This window comes from Podarcis bocagei (genome assembly GCF_964188305.1).
Source record: "Podarcis bocagei genome assembly, chromosome: 11".
NCBI classification, from domain to species: Eukaryota; Metazoa; Chordata; class Lepidosauria; order Squamata; family Lacertidae; genus Podarcis; species Podarcis bocagei.
In genome coordinates this window covers 20,379,772-20,405,988 of record NC_138136.1, presented here as the reverse complement: position 1 = coordinate 20,405,988, position 26,217 = coordinate 20,379,772, and the positions used below count along the sequence as shown (strand labels likewise).

At 42.6% G+C, this 26,217-nt stretch overlaps 1 protein-coding gene across 8 annotated transcripts in view; it reads right to left on the bottom strand.

The window, feature by feature from the left end:
- Positions 1-26,217, bottom strand: part of SEMA6A (semaphorin 6A) — a 183,847-nt gene that overhangs the window by 84,124 nt on the left and 73,506 nt on the right. For all 8 annotated transcript variants that reach the window (XM_081213582.1, XM_081213587.1, XM_081213588.1 and 5 more), the window contains exon 2: positions 2,554-2,689. In XM_081213582.1, the coding sequence (XP_081069708.1) occupies positions 2,554-2,653 (100 nt within the window). In that variant the 5' untranslated portion in view covers positions 2,654-2,689. The remainder of the gene's footprint in view (positions 1-2,553; positions 2,690-26,217) is intronic.

Below are 26,217 nucleotides of genomic sequence, written 5' to 3'. Positions count from 1 at the left end.
GGTGGGTTATAAATTCAAAAAATTAATAAAAATTAATTGGCAAAAAAAATGTGTGGACCACTGGATGAACCCTAACACCTTCAAAATCAGGGATTCTCAAATTGTGTTATAAAGTCCCTTACTGGGCTGGTGACCTCTTTACATGACTGAAGAGTTCCCTGTGTCCTCTGTTGCAAAAATATATATATAAATAAATAAAATAAAATAAAATAAAATAAAATAAAATAAAATAAAATAAAATGCAGTGCAGGCACTTCACATGGAACCTAGTTTGTAAAATCTTTTTTCTTTTCTTTTGTGGAGTCTACCTCCATGTGGACTGTCTGCCTGGCATGTTATAACTGAGTGGATGGATGGATGTATGCGTGCCCATTCCTCTGCTATGAAATATTTCAGGATGACCAGACAATATGACAAAAGAATTGTTATTTCCGATTCTAATTTGGGAAGCGGACACTGTCAATTACACCATGAAAATGAAATTATATTGTAAACCTAAATATATCTTCCAGGAAATAAGCCATAGTGATTTTAATGGACTCTAGGACGAAGGTGTCAGCATTTTGGCCTATTGCCATAGCTAGATTATACCTCTAATCCACTTACCTATAATTTTGACAAACAGTGAAGGTAGGAACTCACTACATCCTAATTGTCTTGAATGCTGAATCCATTGTTCAGTTACAGGGGTAGCACTGAGAGAAATTTATATTATCTGGCAGTTTGAGACACACCCAGATGGTACCAAAGGCTAAGTCTGATTGGTGGGTTTAATTGTTCCAGGTAACCCAACAGGAGATTTAAAAACAGCTACATAAATATACACTGTAGTACAGAGATGTGAAACTGATGATCAACAAGTATAACTCTAGAGTGGAAACTTAACTTCATGTGCAAATTATGCAGTTCTTGCATACTGGCAAAGAAATAGCCTAATTTTGGACCTCCTTGGCTTTAGACTGCAGCTGTTTCTTCAGAACTGGTTGAGTATACAGTTTGTATGCATGTAGCCAAGAAGAAACAAATATAGGCTTCCATGTTCCCTGGATTCTTCTTGTACCTTTTCTTCCATTAGTTTAGGTTTATCAAAGCAATGAAGACTTTTGGCTCCCCATTTGTTATCCCATTTGGATGGAGCTAATATTGCTCAAATACTACAAGTTATAGATTTGGTGATGTGGCTCAAAGCACTTCAGTACACTGTAGAAACTAAAAGGGAATTTTTTACTAGAACCACTTTTGACTGGCATTGTACAGCCAGATACTGTGAAAGGTTTCCTCATTTACACATCTAAATCCTGATGGGCAAGAGAATATTATGCTAATCTGCTTCCAGACAGGCTGCCACTAAGAGCTGGTCTAGAATGGAAACTATTTCTTTCTAAATTCTGTTTTACATTACAACTGCAAAAATGGAGTACACATGCGCGAGCACACAGCAATTTAGCATATGCATCATCATTTCTGTGCTAAATGATGTGTTTCCCCCAGAATTTGGTTATCTTGTTAAGGATTTGTCTGTGGTACATCTAATTACTCATACTAAGACGTGGCTAATTCTGGTTTGAGCACTACTGAAAGGACATTCATAGAAATATTATTTCACAGATTGTTGGTTGAGCCGTTTCATGAAAAGTGGCATTTTGTTGTTGAAGAAGAGAGGTACCAGGTTGAAGAGGACAGTGGGTTGAGATATGACCAAAAGCAGGTGTGGGATCTCGCTCTCTTGCATTCAAAGACTACAACAAAGCAAGTTTTTGTTTACTGGTTTGTAGCAAAAGGATAGTGTTAGGATGCGGAAGTGAAAACCCTCCAACATTTTCTCCAGTGAAAATAGGGACACACCATTCAATAACAACAACAACAACAACAACAGTCGTACCTTGGAAGTTGAACAGAATCCATTCCAGAAGTCCGTTCGACTTCTAAAACATTTGGAAACCAACACGCGGCTTCTGATTGGCTGCAGGAAGCTTCTGCAGTCAATTGGAAGCTGCGTTGGATGTTTGGCTTCCGAAAATTGTTCGAAAACCAGAACACTCACATCCGGGTTTCGATCGTTCGGGAGCTGATTTGTTCGGAAGCCAAGGCATTTGAGATCCAAGGTACGACTGTGATAATAATAATGTTATTATTTATTCCCCACCATTTGACTGGGTTGCCCCAGCCACTCTGAGCGGCTTCCAACATATATAAACACAAAATAAAACACTAAACATTAAAAAGCTTCCCTATACAGGGCTGCCTTCAGATGGTTCGGGGGTCGGATAACTCCATACCCGCCAACATTACTCCGATGAAAACAGGGATGTCCTAAGGAAGAGCGGGACATTTTGGGAGCAAATAAAAAAAGCCTGGATGGCTTCTGTAAATCTGGGAATGTTGCTGGAAAATAGGGACACTTGGAGGGTCTGGGATAAAGGAAAGATAGGTCTAAGGAGACGCAGCAGGAAACAAGAGCTCACAAATTTAAATCTCACTGACCAATAAGCCATGACTTGAAACTTGGGGGACAAGAAATCTAAGCGCAGTTTCCCTGCCTTTCATACTCACAGTTGCCATGCGAAATACTGATTGGTTCAGGATCTTCTGGGAAATCAGCCCCAGCAAAGTGTAGCAGTGTGAAATATAGCAGCAAGGCTTCTGACCTCATAGTAGTTCTGCTGGGAGACTATATCTTCAATTCACCCTGTGAAAGACAAACGAGGGCATAAGAGCTTTCCATCAACTCGCATTTAGCTACTACAAACAAAAATAGGCCTTGGACAGCCTACAAGGAACAAAGGGGGCTCTCCTGCCCTTCAAGGCATCCACTATAAAATAATAAATATGTTCATTTCAGAAGAAGAAAACCACCCTGACAGCAGGCCTCATTGGGCTCTAACATATAGTGGCACCAACATCTTAAAAAATAAAAAAAGACTTGAAGATGCTGCAAGCTATCAGTGAGTACTTTCGCTTCCTCTCCTCGCTGCTGGTTTTTGCTCTGCTCAAAAAATATCACCTTTTGTCCTCTGACACCTAGTTCTCCCTAAGAACTGGGTTTTAATTATATTGGTTTTGATGAACTTAAGTGCGTAAATCATGACTATATTGGCTTTGATTGAATAGTTATGACATTGACGCCCCACCTTTCCTCGCCATCCCCATTTTACCCTTACAACAATCCTGTGAGGTAGGAAGGACCAAGAGTGAGTAGCTGGCCCAAGGGACACTCTGTGAGCTTCATGGCTGAGTTGGAATTCGAACCATGCTCCTCCAACACTTTAACCACTACACAGCCCTGGCTCTTGAGAGGCAGGGCAACATTTGACTTAAACCGCTGTGCCATTTCACTCTGCTAAGTAAAGGTAAAGGACCCCTGACCATTAGGTCCAGTCATGACCGACTCTGGGGTTGCGGCGCTCATCTCGCTTTATTGGCCGAGGGATCCGGCGTACAGCTTCCGGGTCACATGGCCAGCATGACTAAGCCGCTTCTGGTGAACCAGAGCAGCACACGGAAACACCGTTTACCTTCCCGCCAGAGCGGTACCTATTTATCTACTTGCACTTTGACGTGCTTTTGAACTGCTAGGTTGGCAGGAGTAGGGTTCACACAATTTTATGGTGAATTAAATCTTATTTCATCTTCTGTATCTGTTTTGAAACCTCACTGAATGCACACCTTAGAGACTACGGTGTTAAGCAGCGTATAAAATGGGTCAAACAAACAAAAATAAATGTTTCCCCATACAAACCAAAAAGCCGTCTACACAGAAAACTAGATGGCAGGAGCTTAGATTATCTCCTGAAGGCACATACTGCAGCAATGCTGCTAAAGTTTAAACTGGGTCTGGGTCTGGGCAGGAAACAGACAGGGAACTCTTATGTATGACGCCCTGTGGTCCAACATGGAAGGAAGGTTGGAAATAAATGTAATATGTAATAAATGCATTTTAGAAAGAGACTACGCTTTGTTCCTTCCATGTGCAGGTCACATATACAATCTTGTGAGTGCGCAGTGTTATATAGCACTTAGATGAGACACATCTAAATCCACGGATCGCTGACCAAAGTTTTAGGCAAATGCTCCTTCTTCTAGGTATAAGATGGCTCAGCTCATAAATTAAAAACACTACACATTATTTAGGTTTATCAAGGGATTAAGGGACCTTCCAGGAGAATGATTCATAGTCACACGAGTTGTAAATCAAGAACAGCAACACGGGGAACAGGGCATGATGGAGCACAGTGAATGTGTCATGAGACTATACCATAAAAATATGAACTCATAAATTTAGATACTATAAAAACCAATGCTCCAAATTGCAGTAAAACTCCCTAAAAGCAGTAACTTCACTCTTGCCTCCCACCTGCTGGATTCTAGGCATGTCTTCTTCTTCTTTTTCATTGTTAAATAAAAATAATTTTAAAAAGCAGAAAAGTTTTGATTCAGTGAAAGGGTGGGGGTCCCCCCCCAACACAGCAAATATCCCATAATTCCCAGGCAAATTTCACTCCCTAAAAGCAGCAACTTCACTCTCGCCTCCCACCTGCTGGATTCTAGGCATGTCGTCTTCTTCTTTTTCATTGTTAAATAAAAATAATTTTAAAAAGCAGAAAACTTTTGATTCAGTGTAAGCATGGGGATCCCCCCAACACAGCAAATATCCCATAATTCCCAGGCAAATTTCACAGAGGTGCTGCTGACCTACAGGATAAATCAGTGTAAAAGCAGGGATTTCTTTTCACCCTTTCCAGAATTTCAAACCTTTGATGCTGCCTGCCAAAGATTATCTTTTCGAACAAAGCTATTTTACTGTAGCCGCTCCATGATTTACACAAAGACAGTCAAGCTTTGTAACCAAAGACGGCTTTTGAAAGTCCATTTGGCAAACAAAGTGCTAACTCGCCCTTTTGAAACACCATTTAATATTAGAGACCTATATGTCCTTTCCTCATGCCAAGAAAAGCATTAACAAGCCCTGAGTGTTTCGTTTCAGAGTGTAATTTCACAATTGGTTCTTAATCATTTATCCAGTTGGAAACACTGAAGTAATTAATTTTGAGATCCAGATATATACTTTTAAAACAAAACACTACATTCTATTACAATCAAGGAGGTGGGACAGCTGTTCCAAAGTATGCCACTGGGAACCTCAGAAAGGCAAGATAAATTACTGTGCCTGCTACGTGCTTATTTTTATTTGAACATACAGCTTTTTAAAAGTCTGATTTTATATGTTATCTCTGAAATTGAGCATCAATCTCTGAGCCAATGGGCTGTGTCCAATGCTAGTCCTGCTCAGAGTAAACACTTTGAAATAAATAGACGTGACTAATTTAGGTCTATTACTTTCAATGGATCTACTCTGAGTAAACCTTATTTAACTACAATCCAATAAACTTTGGTGTAAGCTACACTAGAATCAATGACACCCACACCAGCTAGTAGCACCAGCTATGAACATACAGAAGAAAAATGATACGAGTTGAAAAAATGTTTAAAATAACCTTTTCTTTAAAAAAACCACCCCAAAGCCTTTATTTTAGGAATCCTAGGCGCTGAAATCCCAAGGGAGCAGAAAAGACTATTTATGTATGCGACCACAGCTGCATAGATGTTATTGGCCCAGAGATGGAAAGAAGATAAAGTCCCTACCAGAAAAGAATGGCAGATTAAGTTGATGGATTATGCCGAAATGGCAAAAATGACCGGAAGAATCAGAAATCAGGAAGACCAAAATTGTAATAAGGATTGGGGAAAATTTATAATTTATATTAAAAATCATTGTAAACAGCTATTTTTTTTTTGTAGGATTGGAATAACACTTGTGTTACTGGAATAACACTTAGTGGTGAATTTTGGACATAATGCAGATGTAAAAGATTTGATTATCAAATAAATAAATTAATAAATGCAGGAGTAAATGATTTAACAGTAGGACCCACCAAGGGGAGGAGGGAAAGTCCAGGACATTCTTTGGAATCTGTTTTTATGTTGCATGTTGGCTATGTGATTGTAAAACTTTAATCTGAAAACACACACACACACACACACGAAAATACAGAAGAAAAACTGCTGGGGTGTCATATTCTACACGAGAAAGACACTTGTTTATAAAACTTCTAACCCCACATTCTGCCAAATATCTACCTTAAGCAGCATACAAAATGAAAACAGGCCACACAATACAGTGGTACCTTGGGTTACATACGCTTCAGGTTACAGACTCCGCTAACCCAGAAATAGTACCGCAGGCTAAGAACTTTGCTTCAGGATGAGAACAGAAATCGTGCAGTAGCGGTGCAGCGGCAGTGGGAAGCCCCATTAGCTAAAGCGGTGTGTCAGGGAACTGACATCGGAGCTAGAGGCGGAGGGAAGGCTCTCAAATGATGCTGGAGAAGGGCCCAGCAGGGAGAGAGGCAGCTCAGCAGATGGGGAAGCAAATCAGCGCAACACCAGGGATAAAGGGGGGCAGATGGGGGAATCGGCGAGAGGGCTCCAGGACTCTTCACCGGACACCAGCGGGGAGAGCACGGGTCCTCCGCTACCCACGCCCACCCTGCGCAGAAGACTTCCGCGCAGGGAGAGTAGGAGGAGACTTGGGGTCAAACAACTTTTATGTTGGAAAAGGTTTAAGAAACGCCCACTGACGGATTCTGCTAGCGACTAAGGGAGCCACAAAGTGAAGGGCTGTCCAGACAGAAAGGTTTAACCAGGCAACATAGCCAGGAGTGGCGGCAACTTACGCAAGAGCAACCCATACACATTACACGGTGCTTCAGGTTAAGAACAATTTCAGGTTAAGAATGGACCTCTGGAACGAATTAAGTACTTAACCCGAGGTACCACTGTACTTGGGGATATTTAGCGTCTGTTGCCGATTTGGCTAGGGAGGGATAGGTCCCTAACATGCAGACCACTGTGGTGGACTCGATACACTTCATGCACACATGTATGGTGGGTGTAGCAATCTATTAGATTCTCTAGAATTGTGAGATCAGCTGGTCGAACCCGGATAATACTAGACCTCCAATGAAGCTGAATGCTGGGATATTTAGGACAGATAAAAGGAAGTTATTCATGAAGCACATAGTTAAAAGCATGGCACTTGCTCCCACACAAGGCAGTGACAGCCACCAACTTGGATGGCTTTAAAAGAGGATTATAAATATCCGCAGAGGCCGCAGCTATAAAGAGAGAGCTATATCCCTTCACTGTTAGAAGCAGTCTGCCTCTGAATAAAAGGTAAAGGACCCCTGGACGGTTAAGTCCAGTCAAAGGCAAATATGCGGTTGCGGCGCTCATCTTGCTTTCAGGCCACGGGAGCCGGCGTTTGTCCGCAGACAGTTTTCCGGGTCATGTGGCCAGAATGACAACCGCTTCTGGTGCAACGAGACACTGTGATGAGTGCCAGAGTGCACAGAAACACCTTTACCTTCCCACCGCAGTGGTACCTATTTATTTATTTGTGTTGGTATGCTTTCAAGCTGCTAGGTTGGCAGGAGCTGGGACAGAGCAACAGGATCTCATCCCGTCACGGGGATTCGAACTGCCGACCTTCCGATTGGCAAGTCCAAGAGTCTCAGTGGTTTAGACCAGAGCGCCACCCGCGTCCTAGCCTCTGAATACCAGTTATTGGGAACCACTGGTGGGCAGAGTGTTGTTGCACTCGGGTCCTGCTTGCAGGCTTCTGGTTGACCTCTTGTGAGCATAGGAAGCTGGACTAGATGCGCCATTGGCCTGATCCAAAAGGCTCCCCTTATGTGCTTATGTAACTTAGCCACACATGTTAAAATTGGACTTTGAAGTGTCTGTAAATGCGCAGTAGGGTCCTCTAGTGTTTCATCAAAGTTAAAATGTAACTGCACCGTATTAAACAGGTACAAAATAAAAAGGAAGAGCTGAAATGCATTTAAATAATAATGGTTCTTAAGAGGAGCCGAAGATGGCATTTTTGAGAAAAACACCAAGTTTTATTAAACGTTTTCAACATAAAACATGATAAAAATCACACTAATCTAGAAGAGAAAAATAGAAAAAAACAAAAAGAAGGAAATGAATGAAAGAAGGAAAGAAGAAGAGAAAGAAGGAAAGGAAATTATGGCGCCCTCCATCCAAATTAAATCTTAACCTTTATTCCACACACAGAAGAGTGAATCCTACCAGCTCTCACCAAGTTTTCCCCAACCTCCCACCCTGAGAGATACTCTCTACCCTGCCCCTCACACAGGGGCCTTTGAAGATGAAATTTTTAGATTTAAGTTTCATATTCGGTGTCAACCTTTTTCTTCAACCTCTGTGAGTCCATTTCAGGATAATTCAATTAAGTACAGTACCAACCATTTCCCCTCAATCCCTAAGCACTTTGGACAAACCTGCAGCTATGAAATACAGAAGGACACCAGCTTACCTAGGAGAACTGCATGAAGCTGTTGAGCTTTTTCACCCATAGGACGAGGCTGATCTTTCAAACTGAGCATGGCTCATGGCAAGGCTCTATAGGAGAAAAATGGATGCTTTATGCTGCTCCCTGTCACCACACCATCAACTACCTAACTATGCGCGTTCTATGAGGAGAAGCTTTGAAACAGAGCAGATAAATCTTGGCCTCTCCACTTTAGGGATTTATAAAGAAAAACCAGTTGTGTGCGATATATCCTGCTCCGTTCTCCTTGCTCAACTTTCTGCAGTTTTGTGCAAACATGTTGAAAAGGAGCTTCCAACTAAAGTAATTACTTGCATTACATAGTGTGCTTAGTTTGCCCTTTCTCTTAGTATCATTTAACTAAGAACTATTTCACACATTGTCAGGGATGCGGGTGGCGCTGTGGGTAAAAGCCTCAGCACCTAGGGCTTGCCGGATCAAAAGGTCGGCGGTTTGAATCCCCGCGGTGGGGTGCACTCCTGTTGTTCAGTCCCAGCGCCTGACAACCTAGCAGTTCGAAAGCACCTCCGGGTGCAAGTAGATAAATAGGGACCGCTTACTAGCAGGAAGGTAAACGGCGTCTCCGTGTGCGGCTCTGGCTCGCCAGATGCAGCTTGTCATGCTGGCCACGTGACCCGGAAGTGTCTCCGGACAGTGCTGGCCCCCGGCCTCTTGAGTGAGATGGGCGCACAACCCTAGAGTCTGTCAAGACTGGCCAGTACGGGCAGGGGTACCTTTACCTTTATTTCACACATTATGTAGTTTCAGGTGTATTTGCATATTATACCGCGGCAAACCCAGATTTGCCGCTAACTACAGACACAAAATATGGTTTGAAGCTCAACATCAAAAAAACGAAGATCATGGCCACTGGTCCCTTCACCTTCTGGCAAATAGAAGGGGAAGAAATGGAGGCAGTGACAGATTTTACTTTCTTTGGCTCCATGATCACTGCAGATGGTGACAGCAGCCACGAAATTCTTGGGAGAAAAGCAATGACAAACCTAGACAGCATCTTAAAAAGCAGAGACATCACCTTGCCAACAAAGGTCCATATAGTTAAAGCCATGGTTTTCCCCGTAGTGATGTATGGAAGTGAGAGCTGGACCATAAATAAGGCTGATCGCCGAAGAATTGATGCTTTTGAATTATGGTGCTGGAGGAGACTCTTGAGAGTCCCATGGACTGCAAGAAGATCAAACCTATCCATTCTGAAGGAAATCAGCCCTGAGTGCTCACTGGAAGGACAGATCCTGAAGCTGAAGATCCAATACTTTGGCCACCTCATGAGAAGAGAAGACTCCCTGGAAAAGACCCTCATGTTGGGAAAGATGGAGGGCCCAAGGAGAAGGGGACGACAGAGGACGAGATGGTTGGACAGTGTTCTCGAAGCTATCAGTATGAGTTTGACCAAACTGCAGGAGGCAGTGGAAGACAGGAGTGCCTGGCGTGCTCTGGTCCATGGGGTCACAAAGAGTCGGACATGACTATACGACTAAACAACAACAACAACAGACACTTTTCCAGGAGCCACAGCCAATCAAAGCTCCCTGAGGAGTACAACATTTGTGTCTGCAAACATGCCTCTTCCATTAATGTTTCTAGTTGTGCACCTAGGATGTTTTAAGTGTGCATTTAAAACTGTAAAGTGCGAAGGAGCTCCAGCAGGAGTCTTTCTTTATGTAAGTGTGAGAAACGGAAAACAGATCAAACTCTTCACAGTTTGCCAGCTGCCTTCAGCTTAGCATAATTTCAGATACACCCGGGCCTACTGGGCTTGGGTGGCATTCCTGTAAAGTGACTAGAGAGAGCAGGTGTTTAGATGAAAAAAGCTCAGAGGTAGAAGAACCTGTGGCCCTCCAGGTGTTAAGACCATAGCCAACGGTAAACAGTGATGGGAGTTCTAGTCTAGTAACATCTAAAAAGCCACCAATTCCCTTTAGATTCCCTTCTAACACTCTACTATTCTCTATAAGGCACTATTCTACTATTATCACAGTATTCTCTGAAAGCCGCAGGTGACCTAGGCCCATTCCACTGTTCCAGAACCATCTTGGTGATAGTCTCAGGAAAGTGCAAAGTGACTTGCTAATGGTGTTCTGTACAAAAGAAATCCATTTCTGCTATATTACCCTCCTCATCAGATTGCAGCAGCTTCCTACCGACTTTATCTTAAAATAGGATCAACTGAAACGAATGGACCGGACTTAAAGACTTATCCACCAATTCTAATGTGTCTACTCTGTGTAAAACACAATTGAATACCACCCTTTGGCTTGAATACTGGAAGTGATATTTCGATGTAAAGTACAGGTGCTTTTCAAGAAAAAAAAGAGGGCAGAAGACAGGCATTTGGGTAAATCCTTGGGGGTTTTGTATACATAGTTGAAACATATTGCATTCTGTAAACACAGTAAATTTTAATGCTTTTAATCTAGATTTGAAGTCACTTGTCAGCCCTATTCAAACATTTTACTCACGAATTCGCAGTGTGCAAGCAACTACAGTGGTACCTCTAGTTGCGGACACAATCCGTTCTGGGGTGCCGTTTGCACCCCAAAAAGTCCGCCACTAGAGCGGCGCTTCTATGCAAGCGTGGAGCATGATACAGTGCTTCTGCGCATGTGCAAAGCACATAGAACGCTTCTGCACATGCAGCGAAACCCGGAAGTATACACTTCCGGGTTTGCCAACCGAAAAGACGCAACATGAACCTAACGCAACACGAGGTATGACTGTCACACTTCCAACATCACATGTGCCAATTAGCCTCTCTCCTGGTCCCCATGCAGACACCATGAACACATGTAGGGAATGGGTCTTTGCATGGGAGCTCACTCTCTGCAGATGTTTGCACTGTAAATGGTTGGGACTTACAAGCGTAATAAAGCTGGTTCCTAATGAAATGCATGCACACCTGTTGGAGCATAACTAGCCAGATGGTAACGCCCAGCCAACAGAAGTAAACTCTGGTAAAGATCAAAGGTATTATTCAAGGTTGTTATCATTCCTTTGGAAAATGTGAATCTATCAGTTGGTACAAGGCAGCTACTCTGTTAAAAACAAACAAACAACAATGAATTGAAAAAGGTATTTAAATATACCTTCCTGAAGAAACCAGAGGCCTTTCTCCTGGGCATAGTCGGCCAATTGGTGCCAAAAAAGGATAGTACTTTTTTTTTATGTATGCTACAACAGCAGCAAGAATACTCATCGCAAAGTATTGGAAGACACAAGATTTACCCACTCTGGAAGAATGGCAGATGAAGGTGATGGACTACATGGAATTGGCAGAAATGACTGGCAGAATCCGAGACCAGGGAGAAGAGTTGGTGAAAGAAGATTGGAAGAAATTCAAAGACTATTTACAGAAATATTGTAAAATTAATGAATGTTAGAATGATGTTGGATAGAAATTAAGTGGTTTCTAGCTGTAATGCTTTAAGAAACATGAAAAAAGGTTTATAAATGGTTAAAAGCTTAATGGTAAGGATTTGCAGAACTAATAAATTGAAGTGGAATACAAAAAAGGGAGGTATGAGGAGGTCCGGGGAAATAAGTGTAAGAAAAATATGCAATGGAAAATCAAGGTGTTTTTAACTGTTTTTATTTTGTATTTTTTTCTCTTGTATTTTTATTTTTTTTTTCCTTTTCATTTTTATTGCAATATTTTAAAAACTTTAATAAATATCTTATAAAATAATAAAAACAAAATAAAAACAAACAAACAAACAAAAAACTTTTGCATATTTTTCTTTAGGAATTGAGGAAAAAAAATAATTTGGATTTTTTTTTTTTTTAAAAAAAGAAAAACAACCTGCTAGCGGTTTCAGGCAGTTGAGAGAATGTTTATACTGCAATCCTATACAGTGGTACCTCGGGTTACATATGCTTCAGGTTACAGACACTTCAGGTTACAGACTCCGCTAACCCAGAAATAGTACTTCGGGTTAAGAACTTTGCTTCAGGATGAGAACAGAAATCGTGCGGTGGCGGCGCAACCAAAGGCACCACTGTACGTGCCTACTCAAAAAGTAAGTCACGTTGACTTTTCTGGGGCTAAAGTGAGCACAGAACTGCGCAACACAACCCTATGCATACAACGAAGTTCCAATATGTTCAATCCAAGGTATGTAGAGGATTGTGTTTTCAGAGGGTTTAGGATTGCAGTCTTTAGTAGGTTTAAGAACTGGGTTAGACAGCTTTCTGGTAGTTTCTATGCTCTTCCTTTCATGTATTTAAAAATTATTAGAGTTTATAAAGAAATTGTCTGTTTTCTTGACAGTCTAGAATTGTTGTAAATAAAACATTGTGCGTGTTTATACTGAGTGTTCCTTGTGACGTGGAGAGAATTTAAGTAAGAAGACTGTGTTGGCTGCATCTAGTCTAGAACTCACTCTCGCTGTGAACAGCTTAATGACAACAGCAGCAGCAAAGCAAAGCAGGACTGGTGCTATCTCCTATAACTGGTTTTTAGAATCTGGAGCAAAGCACACTGTCCTGAATATGGCTATTCCATTTCACCCACTACGGTCAAAACTTACTGACAAGAGTTACTGTCCACATGATTGTCTAATCATTTTTTTTAAAAAAAGAGCTTTCTAAGCTATTGACCACCACCACCACATCGTATAGCAACAAACTGTGCACGTTAATTGTGCATTAAACGAAGAATACGCCCTTTCGTTTGGAGCCTATTGTAAACCAGTTTCATTGGATAGCCTCTGGTGTTTTGCAAGATAATAGTTTCTACGGATTGCACTAACCCAATCATAATTTTATAACACTTCTCTTAAAAATAAATAGCAGGCTTTTCCTCCATAAATATATTTTTCCACCAGGGAGAAATGGTTTTCGGCGGGGAGACTGTAAAAAAAAATCTTATCCAGCTGTCGAAGATGGACCGTGGGCCAACACATCCATCTGGATCAAATGGTGATTCAGTGCTCCTCTTTGCAAAAGGGAACACTTAGACAGGTGCAAGGACAGCTGCAATACTTATCTCTGCCAGAACACTCCCATGCATGGTGCCATGGAATGTTGTACACAAGGCTCCAGAAGCATGAGAACTACCACAAAATGTAAGGGCTTTCTAGGTAAACACACTTGGGAACCGATTCCCTAGATCTGTCCAAACACTTCCCACTGAATGCAGCCAATGGACCCCCCCCCCCAGCCCTACACCCCCTGTTCCTGACGGGAAGCATTACAGCTTTAGAGTAAATATTGGATACAGTTAGTGAGGTAGTACTTTTGTTGATATGAAAATCAAACACCTCCTTTAAATCAAGTGTTCCTTTAAACAATGGCTGAATTCGGAGATCATGATAAACGATGGCCTAATGATAGATTTGAGTTTGTAGAAGAAAGTTAAAGAGAGGTTAAAATAAATTTAAAAATTGTCCAGTAGCACCTTAAAGACCAATTAAGTTTGTTCTGGGTATAAGCTTTTGTGTGCATGCACACTTCTTCAGATACACACAAAAGCCTATACCCAGAACCAACTTAGTTGGTCTCTAAGGTGCTCCTGGACAAATTTTTATTTTTTTTATTTCGACTGCATCAGTCCAACACGGCTACCTACCTGAATCTAAAGTGAGGTTAATATGTAAAAGTGAGGTTAATATAAAAAAACTCACTTTGGCTCATTCTTGTCATGGTAAACCAAGGTTTATCGTAATGAATGTCCAAACAACCATTGTCTAACATCGACAGCCTGAGGCTGTTTACTCTGCGCTTCAAGCAATGGGGCCTCTACTCTTTTACAGTGAGTCTAAATAACTCCAAAAACAGTAATTCTAGCAATAGCCAAGTTATTTGAAGAATATCTAAGGTATGTCTCCGATAAAAGAGCACAGCCAATAGTTGTAACTGACAAAAGCACACACGGCAGCTTCTAAGGCACACAGAAGACACACACACAAGCTTCTAGCATCTAGGTAGCCGGCAGTAACTTCTAAAGGTTCGTGCCTGGGCAAAGCACACACCCCTCGCCTGACGAAGTGTGGGCACACAAGCAGAGACTTCTTCTACACTGAAGTTGCCACTGTGCTTGCCTCTTCAAGACCCTCCTGGTACTAGGAGAAAGTGAGGATTCGGCTGCCTTAATGGCCTCTCCCTCTGCTTCTCACACATCTCGCCCCACTCCTGCATCTCTTGACTGCTCCAACCCTTCCCCTTCCTCCACCGTGGGCTTCTGCCCCTTGGGTGGCACAAAACCCCATAAACCACTGGTCCCCTCTCCTGGGTCAGCCTCTGGCCCCCCCTGCCTCCACCGCACTCTCGTTACAGCCCTGCCAGTCCCCAATATCTGACTTCTAAAAACCATACCTATCTCAACAAAACAGAAACACATTAGCAGCTCCAGTTTTCTGCCACCTGTTACCTGGGTTTTAGGGGTGCAGGAGATGTTGCAGTGAATGTCCATGGGCACAGAAGGAACCCATGGTGCTTGGAAGCTAGTTTACTGAATCAGTTGCAAATAGTAGTTACAGCATGCCAAATACGGTGTATAGAAACTTCCAGAAAGCAAATCACCTCAGCCGTGACTCCTACTGGATGGTTTTCTTGTCTCAAGTATCTTGGGCTGAATATTCAACTTCAAGTGAATACCCTAGTTAAAAATCAGATGGGACCGTAGGGAATTTATGGTCTGAACATTCATTTTTTAAAAAATTCAGAGCAGCTCCTGATAGTGGGTGTGAATCATGTGAGGACTATCGTACTTGGATAGGCGATTTAGCTATTTCTCCTCATGCCATTTCCCCTATAAATTATGATCCCACCAGCAAAAACTATTTGCCCATGAGGGGAAAACACATGGGCTCATATAGGTAATTCACACCTGGGAGGATTGTGACTCAAGAAGTGATGAAGAGGGAAGGGTTAAACCCTTCCTTCCACAGCACTGAGGCTCCAAGGTGATTCAGGGTGCCCTCTTAGTTTCTTATAATTTAACATACACACGGGAAATCCAATCATGGATTTCCCATCATCTTGTCTAATTGAGCTCAAAGACCTATAACAGTTCCTCTAATATTTATACCTCTTAAATCACACAGAACATTGATTAATCCTCGTCTGCATACGTAGCCATACAGAAAGGAGAAGAGAGGTTCTGTTATATAGTCTTAGATATTTTAGGAGGGTTAGTAGATAGTACAGTTCGTGCTGATCCTCTTCTTATTTTATTCCTTGTTCCAGGAATCAAATATGCAAGATATGTGGTATGCTTAATGGTTTCTTTGAACAAATATAGTTTCAAGCAGGAAATGTAAAGGCTGACAGAGATTCATGGCCTGCAGCTTTTGACAACCGATGTCAAAATGTAACTCAAAGCAAAAAAATATTGCAGCACATATTTCTCCCATCAATATCCTAAGAAATGGATGATCTGAAGTTTCGGATCCTGTGCAAAAATACTCTTTCTCAGGTGTGTACCCTTTACAATATCAGCTGGTAGAAGGGCAAAGAGACCATTTTCCTGTCAGCATTGCCCCTGTATTTCTATACAATACAGGTGAAGTCAAGAAGGTTCTTGCATCCCATTTACAATGAAGGTTGCAGTCAGAATCAATAGTCCAGATTTCTTAGCTCCCTGAGTTCTAACTTCTACCTGACAGTGCCATGTTTCAGATACTAAGACAGTGTCACATAGGCCAATGCAAACACTGCCTTCAACTATTCTTCACGTTTTTCAGTGAACTCCTATTGACATTATCGAGAGTGTTGATTTCTATGAAATACAATTTCCTTGCTAAATTTTGCTTGCTGACAAAACACATGTTATCTTTGTTCCTCAGCAGGAAGCATGAGGTTGGCAATCTGTTTTTGTGCATCAGTCATGCATGTAACCCAACCCAAAGAAGGTACTACTTTATATTAGATTTAGTTCCTGTGTCAACAATGCAAATTTGGGAAGTTGAAAGTTCATACTATAAATGTGTCAAAGTACCAGTAAATCCCTAGTCATCTTTAGACTCATTTTTTTTTGTGGGAAATGTGCACTGTTATTTTTTGCTGGGAAGCAGAATCTTTAATTTGTCCCTTAAGTCATTTCCATTCTTATCTGACACATTTTCTAAATAAAGCAAAATATATCCTAGCATAGTATGTCTCTCAGGAACAGCTGGTATCTTTAGTGAGCAATGCATGGCAACGGTGAAACAAGTAAACAATGCTGAATCCAATTAAAAATTATGGTAAAAGATCCTTAACCTAGATCAACCAAAACCCCTCATTTTGTGTGGAGAAGGCCCTGTTTGTTTGCATATGTATACTGCAACTGGACTTTGGACGTACCTATTAAAAGGGACAAAGAAGGTTGGAATGGTAGACTAAGAAAAAACATGAACTGGCTGGCTCTACAGGGACCTGGTCACTAGAGCACTCTCGTAATTCCACATAGCTCCAGATTTATCAGATGCTCTAGTCTGCCAACCAAGCAGTTCTTTGTAGCTTTATCTCATTACTGGTCAGACTCAACAATAATTTATTTGGATGTGATCTCATGACTGGTGTTTCCGGTTAGATGCACAATCATAGGGCCCAGTGCTATCCAACTGAAAAAGTAGTTTTGTGACATGAGTTGAGATGGGTTGGGACCACGTCCCAGACAACAACCCCAGCGACTGCAGCATCTTCTGATATTTTTGTTGATGGCCCAAATCAAGCACCGTGGCAATGAAAGCAAGTTCCGAAGGAATGGCTATTAATGGTCAACTTGAGTGTGGTGCCCACACAACAGTGTTTGAACAGCAAGGGGATCACTCTAAGTCAGCCTTTCTCAACCTGTGGGTCCCCAGATGTTGTTGAACTACAACTCCCATCACCTAGCTAGCAAGGCCAGAGCTCAGGGATGATGGGAGTTGTAGTCAAACAACATCCAGGGATCCACAGGTTGAGAACCGCTGCCTAAGTGTTCCTACAGCAAAAAAGATAAAAGCAGATGTAACCATTTCATTATGTGTTGCCTCAGAAGACCCAATATTTGTGTCTACTTGATCTGCTGTGGCACCTGCAGTGTTGGTGGTATTCCTCCCCACCCCGGTCAGTGCTCAGAATAGATGAATGTCCCATGCCAGGACACTTTCAATTCAATGTTCTAGGCCAGTTGTGTCACATTTTTACCTGGAACTGTAGATGCATAAAAGCAGTGAAGCTATAAAGAGTTGCCTTACACAAAGTCAAGACAGTGTCCCCTCTGGCTCAATACTGTCTGCTCTAATAGACAGCAAGTTTTGAAAGCAGCTCTCTGGAATCTGACATGCCATTTGCAAAGCTAAGCTGAGCAGGGTCCAGTACGGTTTTCAGATGAATGGGAGGCTGTGTGTTGAGATTCCTGCATTGAAGAGGGTTGGACTAGATAACGCTTGGGGTCCCTTATAACTCTAGGATTCTTTGCACCCTGTGGGAACTCCCATCATGCAATGTTTATGAACATATAAAGTTGTCCTATACCAAGTTAGATTAAAGATCCATGCAGGCCAGTGCTCTCCACTGAGATTGCCTGTGGTTGCCTAACATCTCAGGTCATCTGAGATTCTGTAAATAGTAGGAACTGAGCCTGGGATGTAATGCAAGGTATGTACTCCACCATTCACTGAGCTTTGCAGTAATCATGCAGAACTACTGACCCGCAGGGAGAGACAGTTTGGATGATCCCAGAGTGGTGTGAGAACATCTACACTATCCTAGATAAAGCACAATTGACCCAACGTGATCTTTGGAGAAAGAGAAAGAGCATAAGAGAACAGACACACATGTCTTATTATTGAACTCTGACCCCTTCTCCTAGCAATTTTGCAAAACATTTGCAAATGGTTGCAATGGATGTAAAATCCTTAACTGTATCTCCTCTCTTGCCGAAGATAAACAGAACAGATTACTGGATTGAACGGTTGCGTTGCCATAATGAATTCACAGACCCAAAGAGGGTTGGTTACACCATAATAAATTGCAGTTATTAAGGTGTTAAATGAATCAGATTTTAACTAAAAAGTTATAATCATAATGCGTCCAAATGACATATCTCTTCTCACAGGCATTAACTACAAGACGGAAAAAAACCTCGCTCTTTGCAAATTATCAGGCAATGAAAGGCTGGAAACAAGCAAATGTTTGAATTTCTTTATCCTGCTGTTCTGAGCCTTCTTTTTACAATATATAGAACCAGTTGTGCTGAATAAAACACAGTGGCCATATGCCCGTTATTTCTAAGCGCTGCCATCGTCGCAGATTTGTGGACCGCATTTGTTTTAATGTCTGTGCTTCACTTTTCAAACAGTGACTGAAGTTTCTACCTTAAGGGGAAGATGCAACTTGAAAGCTTTTGATTTCTAACTCACATCATCTGCAGCACACACTTTATTCTGCCACTCATAAAGTTCCAAGACTTGTTTCTTTCTATTGTCATCACGATACAGCTTTGAATCCAGATTTCTTAGATGTTTCAACTTCCTTATGCCGAGGAACCGCATGAAATCTGCTGCTGGAGATCAACTAGGCGCTGCAGAAGCAGAGACTAGAATTAACTCAATGAGTCAAATATTTCAAGTGCCAGGAAAAGTCAACGGGGTGAATTAATTTATATCTTTCAGACTTCTCCGCATAATTCCAACATATGACATAGTGACCTGGTTTGGATAGAATGCTAAACAATGATTTAGTGTTACGTGCATGTGCATCATGCTTGTTTCGTTCCTTCCGCTCTAGTATAGCTACAAGATTGGAAGCTTGAATTTCCATTTTCAAATAACCATGGTCCATACTTTTATGCTTTTGAATTATGGTGCTGGGGGAGACTCTTGAGAGTCCCATGGACTACAAGAAGATCAAACCTCTCCATTCTTAAGGAAATCAGCCCTGTGTGCTCACTGGAAGGACAGATTGTGAAGTTGAGGCTCCAATACTTTGGCCACCTCATGAGAAGAGAAGACTCCCTGGAAAAGACCCTGATGTTGGGAAAGATGGAGGGCATAAGGAGAAGGGGGCAACAGAGGACGAGGTGGTTGGACAGTGTTCTCGAAGCTACCAGCATGAGTTGGACCAAACTGCGGGAGGCAGTGGAAGACAGGAGTGCTTGGCGTGCTCTGGTCCATGGGGTCACGAAGAGTCGGACACGACTAAACGACTAAACAACAACAATACTTTTATGCAACCAGAGCGTGTCGGAGAGCAGTTCTGGCACCTCTCAGGTAGGCACCATCGTGAGCCGGCAATCCCTCCACCCGCTTCTTGCCTTTACATACTTCTGAGAAGCCCAAAACAAACATTTCAAGTCAAAATGTAAGCTGGCCAGTGTGTGCGAGTCAACATTATTTTTTAGATCTATGACTCCACCTAGCTCCTAGCTAGGGGGCAGGGGCAGGGCCAATTTGTATTTCCTTTACTCCATCTCCTGTGTAGCAGTGGCGGACTTTGAGCTTTCCAACCAGGCCTCTACCATTGCACATATATGTGTTAGTGCAAGCTGCCCTAGCCATCCGCCTGAATCGAAGAGAACGAGGGAGGCGAGGCACATTTATTTGACCTGCACCAGTGTTTGAGAGCCAGTGTGGTGTAGTGGTTAAGAGCGGTGGACTCGTAATCTGGTGAACCGGGTTCGCTTCCCCGCTCCTCCACATGCAGCTGCTGGGTGACCTTGGGCTAGTCACACTTCTCTGAAGTCTCTCCGCCCCACTCACCTCACAGAGTGTTTGTTGTGGGGGAGGAAAGGGAAAGGAGAATGTTAGCCGCTTTGAGACTCCTTCGGGTAGTGATAAAGTGGGATATCAAATCCAAACTCCTTTTCTTCTTCACCAAAACCAGGAACAATCCCCAAACCAGCAAGGGAGACAGCTTGCCGTAGTTTTTAGCACCTTTGGCTGCTGTCAAACTGGCATCTGTTCACAGCTGCCCCAAGTCGCCCAGACTTACTGTAACAACTTCATGGTGAGTTCTAGCACCTATTTTTATTGAAAAAAGCACTGACTGTGGTTTATTGTTATACGTAAACCTGTTGTTGATCCTAACTATGGTTTAATGAAAGAAGCCAAGATTGCAAAACTGTTTGATGTTGAATAGCTTCTTTAAACTACAGTTATGTCTAACTATAGTTTGTCTGGATTCCGACATAATGATAAACTACTGTTAGAAGCTTGTTCACTTTATGCTAAACCTGAACAAGAGGCCAGTGCAGTTGTTGAATTCCAGGGTAAAAAGACACCCAAAGCAGGAATATATATATATTTCACTCAAGATATCCCTCAAGTAATTAATGAACAAAAGAAGAAAAGGCACACTAACCTGGGAACTTCCTCTCTGCCCAGAACGTTGGAGGCTATACACCACACCCCCTCAACAGTATTTATAGGAACTCAAACACTGAGATCCTGCTCTGTTCTAGTAACAAGAAGCCGAAAGCACCAGCCTGAAGATGACGAGTGAGACCTCGTCGAAACGTCGCCTAGACACCCCAACTCTTACACGGGAAGACACCCGAAGACACCAAAACCTGCATTCCTGTACCTGTGAAAATCTACGAAAGCAAATATATATATATATATATATATATGGGAAAGAGAAGGCTTGGAAAGAGGTTCAGCAGCCATGTGCCTCAAGGCCAACAATAAACTGTGTTTCTAACGGGGACAAAATTTACAAAGGCATGAGCCAGAAGAGAAATTAATATGCATATACACATTTGTTCTGCCCTCAGACTCTGGCTTTATGAACGCCATTCTTACAGTCTAGCAACTTAAGCACCATTGCTAATTTTTTGTACTCCTGGGCTTTCTGCCAGCATTGCATGCCTGCCACTTCACCTCCACTTGGTAGGTTTCTCAATCTGCTGTCACACAAATAATTGTACTTTCTTTTCCACCATGAAAACATGCGCTGATATATTTTAAAGGAGTTACCCTGAACTTACAGTAACTCACCACCTGTCTCCCTCGGGAGGTTGTGGACTCTCCTTCTAGGCGGCTGGACTAGATGACCGATGGGTTCCTTCCAACTCGTAAGATTCTATGATTACTGTATTATCTTTGTACAGTGGTGCCTTGGGTTAAGAACTTAATTCGTTCCGGAGGTCTGTTCTTAACCTGAAACTGTTCTTAACCTGAGATACCACTTTAGTTAATGGGGCCTCCCTCTGCCGCTGCGCCACCGCCGCACAATTTCTGTTCTCATCCTGAAGCAAAGTTCTTAACCCGAGGTACTATTTCTGAGTTAGCGGAGTCTGTAACCTGAAGCGTCTGTAACCTGAAGCGTCTGTAACTTGAGGTACCACTGTAGTATCCTGGCTGCCTTGGGGGGTGGGGCGGAGAACCATGTGAGTACTGGCATTGATACATGAGCTCATCCTACACACACACACACACACACACACACACACACACACACTTTCAGTGCAGTGTATGGAAAGGCTGGGTATCACTTTCAGTGTTGGTAAGATCCAGAGGTAGGCATCAGGTTACTAAGATACCACAATGACCTCTCAAGACAAAAGGATGCTCTGATGCATTCACACCTTGCATCATTATACATAAAGCACTAAAAGGTGTCAGACATGTTAGCCTCAGGCGGCTGCCCAGTAAGGATGTTCCTTCCAAAGTAAACATTTTGTATATTTTGCGCCTTGCATATTTTGTGTCTGGAACAGAATGAAAGTAAGAAGAGGGTCGAAATTCCACATCCGTACAACTGCCCCATGGAAAGCGTTTGAAAAACAGGGCTCATTTCTACTGACTGGACCTTAATTGGAGGTGCTGCCGGGAGGGGTAATCTACCAGCCTTTTATAATCAAGGGGTATAAATGTTAGAGGAAGCGTATTAGCTTGTTACAGTTGCTTGAAGAAGCACGGCTGAATTGCAAGCGACACGAATCAAGAATATAATCTAACAGGGACCATTATCGCTGGGAAGTGAGATTTCACCAGATGTAATTGCCATTGTATTTTAACTACTATTTGCAAACAGATCCCGCAAACAAATGTGAAGTCCATTGGTGGTGTGTACAGTGCTCATCATGGTCACTAATTGCAAACGTCTCCTTCACCCCAAAGCACCAGGTAACAAGCTCTCTGTGCTTAAAGGAGTGCCAGAAAACAGTTGCAATTTCCCTACCCTTGGAGAGGTTACTAAAATATCTAATATTAGTACCAGAGCCACATTGAAAATAATTCCCCTTGCTTAACAAGAAAGCGCATAACACAATAAGACACAACTTTAGAACAGCTTATTTAGCTCTTGCAATGATGTCTTCATTACCTTGGGGGTGGGGAGACTTGCTGGTTTAAGAGATAAAAATAGGCCTATTGATTATTTGCGGGCTTCAATAAACCTCTGTCAAGATTCTGAATGGAATGAAGGAACAATGGCGGCAGCAATCACAGCCTTTTGACAAGGGAAATAACACCATCTTAAATACATGCTTGGCTGTTTCATCTCAGGCTTCTTTACATAAAACAGACACACTACAACAACATTAAGTCTTCCCAGTGCTAAATTTGCCTGGAAAATATCTGTACTAGTCAAATGACCTTCTATGTTCTCCTTTAGAACATGAAAAAAAAAAATGTTGCTTGTGTGCGTGCTTCAAAGATATACATAAAACATAACTATGGCTATCATATCTCATTTGTTTTAAATAAGAGCAAAGCAGGGAAACAGAAACTTGCTATATCTTTCAGGCTCTGTTCTCATTATAATCTCTTTAGTGTATTAAACACTTCAGGCCAATGTCCTCCCAGCTGGTCAGCACAAGCCTTCCGGTATTCATGTTGGTAGTTCTGCATATCTAGCTATTATCTCCAGAGCCTGAGTTTTATTTTAGGACTCTTAGGTGGCAGGATTCAACCATCAAGCTAGTGCCTCTGAGCATGTTCCGAGTTTCTTTTATCATTTGTGTAGCACAACTAGTCCTCGATATATTTGGGGTTAGGAAAAATTGCTTGCAGGCTGGAAGCTGCTAGTTCCATACTTGTTTGTCTCAGTACCTCTCATTTTATAATAATGGCTCCTCTCCAGCAAATTAAGAAATTACTGAATTTCCGTACCATAAACAATTTGGAGGTTCTATGGGGAAACTTTTCTGGAAACACCATTTGTGAAAAACAAAGAGTTTGCACATGGGTCTGGCACATGCACACTTTGGGAACATAGCCAAAAAACATTTTACATGTTTTGGCCATTTTTAAAGCTATATTCAATTTCTCAAAGTTAAATTCCAGAAATGCGATAGCTCTTGATTTTGTTTTGTTTTTAGAAGAGTACTTTGGATTTCCATTAAAAATGAATATAATGTAATGAACAAACAGAGAAATGCAAATCTTCACATTTAAGTCAATTGTTGAGTAATTACAGCACAGAGCCCATCTTGTTGCAATTACGGATACCTAATGTTGGCTTATGTTAGTGCAGTTTATTCAGAAAACTGGCTCATCAGCTTGCTTGATTTAGCTTGAAAGAAATAACTTTCTGTAGCACGCATTTCAAAAATAATCAGTGTTAGCTTACAAGTGATTGAAACTTTCCATGCATTACCACCACAGTCCAAAGAAAAAATAAAAAAGCTGATCAAAGCTATGCTAACAATCCAATTTTGAAATGTAAATCACAGCTTGATTAAGCCAATCACTCGCCCAATACACACCCTGGCCTTGCATTTTTTCTCATAGGAATGATGGCAACATTTTGAGAGGGCAGACCCAAAATCTACTCAAGTAGTGGCAATCTTGCCAATGACAAAAGTAAACTTCAGGCTCACATGCTATTGAAAGTTGCTCAGAAAAGCTAGGCGCAAAGGCAAGCTTCATGTAGGACACCTACATGAAAATAGATATATATGACATTCCTGTGGAAAGCAAGACAATTTATCAGGGTAATTTATGTAACTCCTGGTCGGCCAAGCAAACTGTTCTTGAAGAATTGTTTTTAACAAAAAATGTTCCCTTCCAAAGTTGTGAAATTTGTTTAGTGCGTAGTATCTATTCCGAGGAGTAGCAATAACAGAAAATAATGAAAAGTGGCATTGTCACTTGAATGAAAGGAAGCCGTAAGGCAATCTGTACATGCATGTAAGTTGAGAGTAATGACAAAAGTGAGAACGTAAAAGGATCTCAAAGGTCATGTGGTCCAAGCCTCCACAAATGCAGGAAATCCACTACAGTTGCGCTTCGGTTTTCGATCTGTTCCAGAAGACCGTTCAGCTTCCAAAACGTTCAAAAACTGCGGCGCAAAGGGAGAGTTTCAATTTCAATGGAGAAAACTGAAAAACACACAGCGAAGCCGTTCAACTTCCGAGGCGCGTTAGAAAATGGAAGCATTTACTTCTGGATTTTCAGCGTTCAACAACCGAAACATTCAACTTCCGAGACGCTCTAAAACCAAGCTACCACTGTACTGAAGCATCTCTGACACATGACCATCCAGCCTCTGCTTAAAAACATCTCATGAAGGACAGCCTGCTACTTTCTAAGGCAGTCTGCTCCACTGTCACACAGCTCTTGCAGTCAAGAAAGTTATCCCTAGTGCTTAAAAGGTAAAGGGACCCCTGACCATTAGGTCCAGTCGTGACCTGGGGTTGCGGCGCTCATCTCGATTTATTGGCCGAGGGAGCCGGTGTACAGCTTCCGGGTCATGTGGCCAGCATGACTAAACCGCTTCTGGCAAACCAGAGCAGCACACAGAAATGCCGTTTACCTTCCCGCTGGAGCGGTACCTATTTATCTACTTGCACTTTGACGTGCTTTCGAACTGCTAGGTTGGCAGGAGCTGGGACCAAGCAATGGGAGCTCACCCCGCTGCGGGGATTCGAACCACCAACCTTCTGATCAGCAAGTCCTAAGCTCTGTGGTTTAACCCACAGCGCCACTCGTGTCCCTCCCTAGTGCTTAGTCTAATACAATCCCAATGGCACAGGCCCATCCTACCCTCTTGGAGCGACAGAAAACAAATCTGTGTTGTTCTCCACCATCCTGGCAAGTGGCAGTGCTGGCAAAAGGGGAGAGTTGCTCCCTCTCCCAGTCACCACACATGAATGGCTGCAAACCTTTTACACACAAGGTGATCTAGCATGCAACCTCACAGACAGAGACCTGGAATTACTCCAGTGTTTCCCAACCTTTTTTGGGCAAAGGCACACTTGTTTGATGAAAAAAATCTCGAGGCACACCACCATTACAGCCCCGTGACGTCAGCGCGCAGCGTCACGCCGGGAGGGACGCACGAAAGTGTAAGTTTCAATTTTTTTCCCTCCCCCTTGCCGGGGAACCTCCAAGCTTTGGGGGTGGGGGGGGAGGAGGCAGCAAAGCGAGGCAGGAAGGAGAGCGCGGCTTGGCTGGGTGAGCTTTGGCAGGGGCAGGGAATGAGAGCCGCGAGGCGGGCGCTGCGGACGGAGGCGCTGCCCGCCGAGCTCGCAGGCAGCCAGGCAGGCAGACGGCGAGAGCCCCACGCTGGGCGGCCTCTCCTCGCCACCGCCGCCCCGCCTCTCGCCGCCCGACTCGCCCGCCTCCCTCCAGGCAACATCTCGCGGCACACCAGGCAACATCTCGCGGCACACTAGTGTGCCACGGAACAGTGGTTGGGAAACACTGAATTACTCAACTGCTTATTAACCCATGCAATTTCACCCTAAACGATAGCGTGAGCAAATGTGCCTTAAGGGAAGCTAGGAATAAAGATATGTCTAGGTGCATTATTAATGGCAATCTCCACTTTGGAAAGGTCTGGTTAAGAGCCTAAGTCTGCGGCAGTGAGCAGCATCTGAATACACGAATTGGCAATGATGGATGAGCTTACCTTTTTAGTAAGGAAAAGCTTCA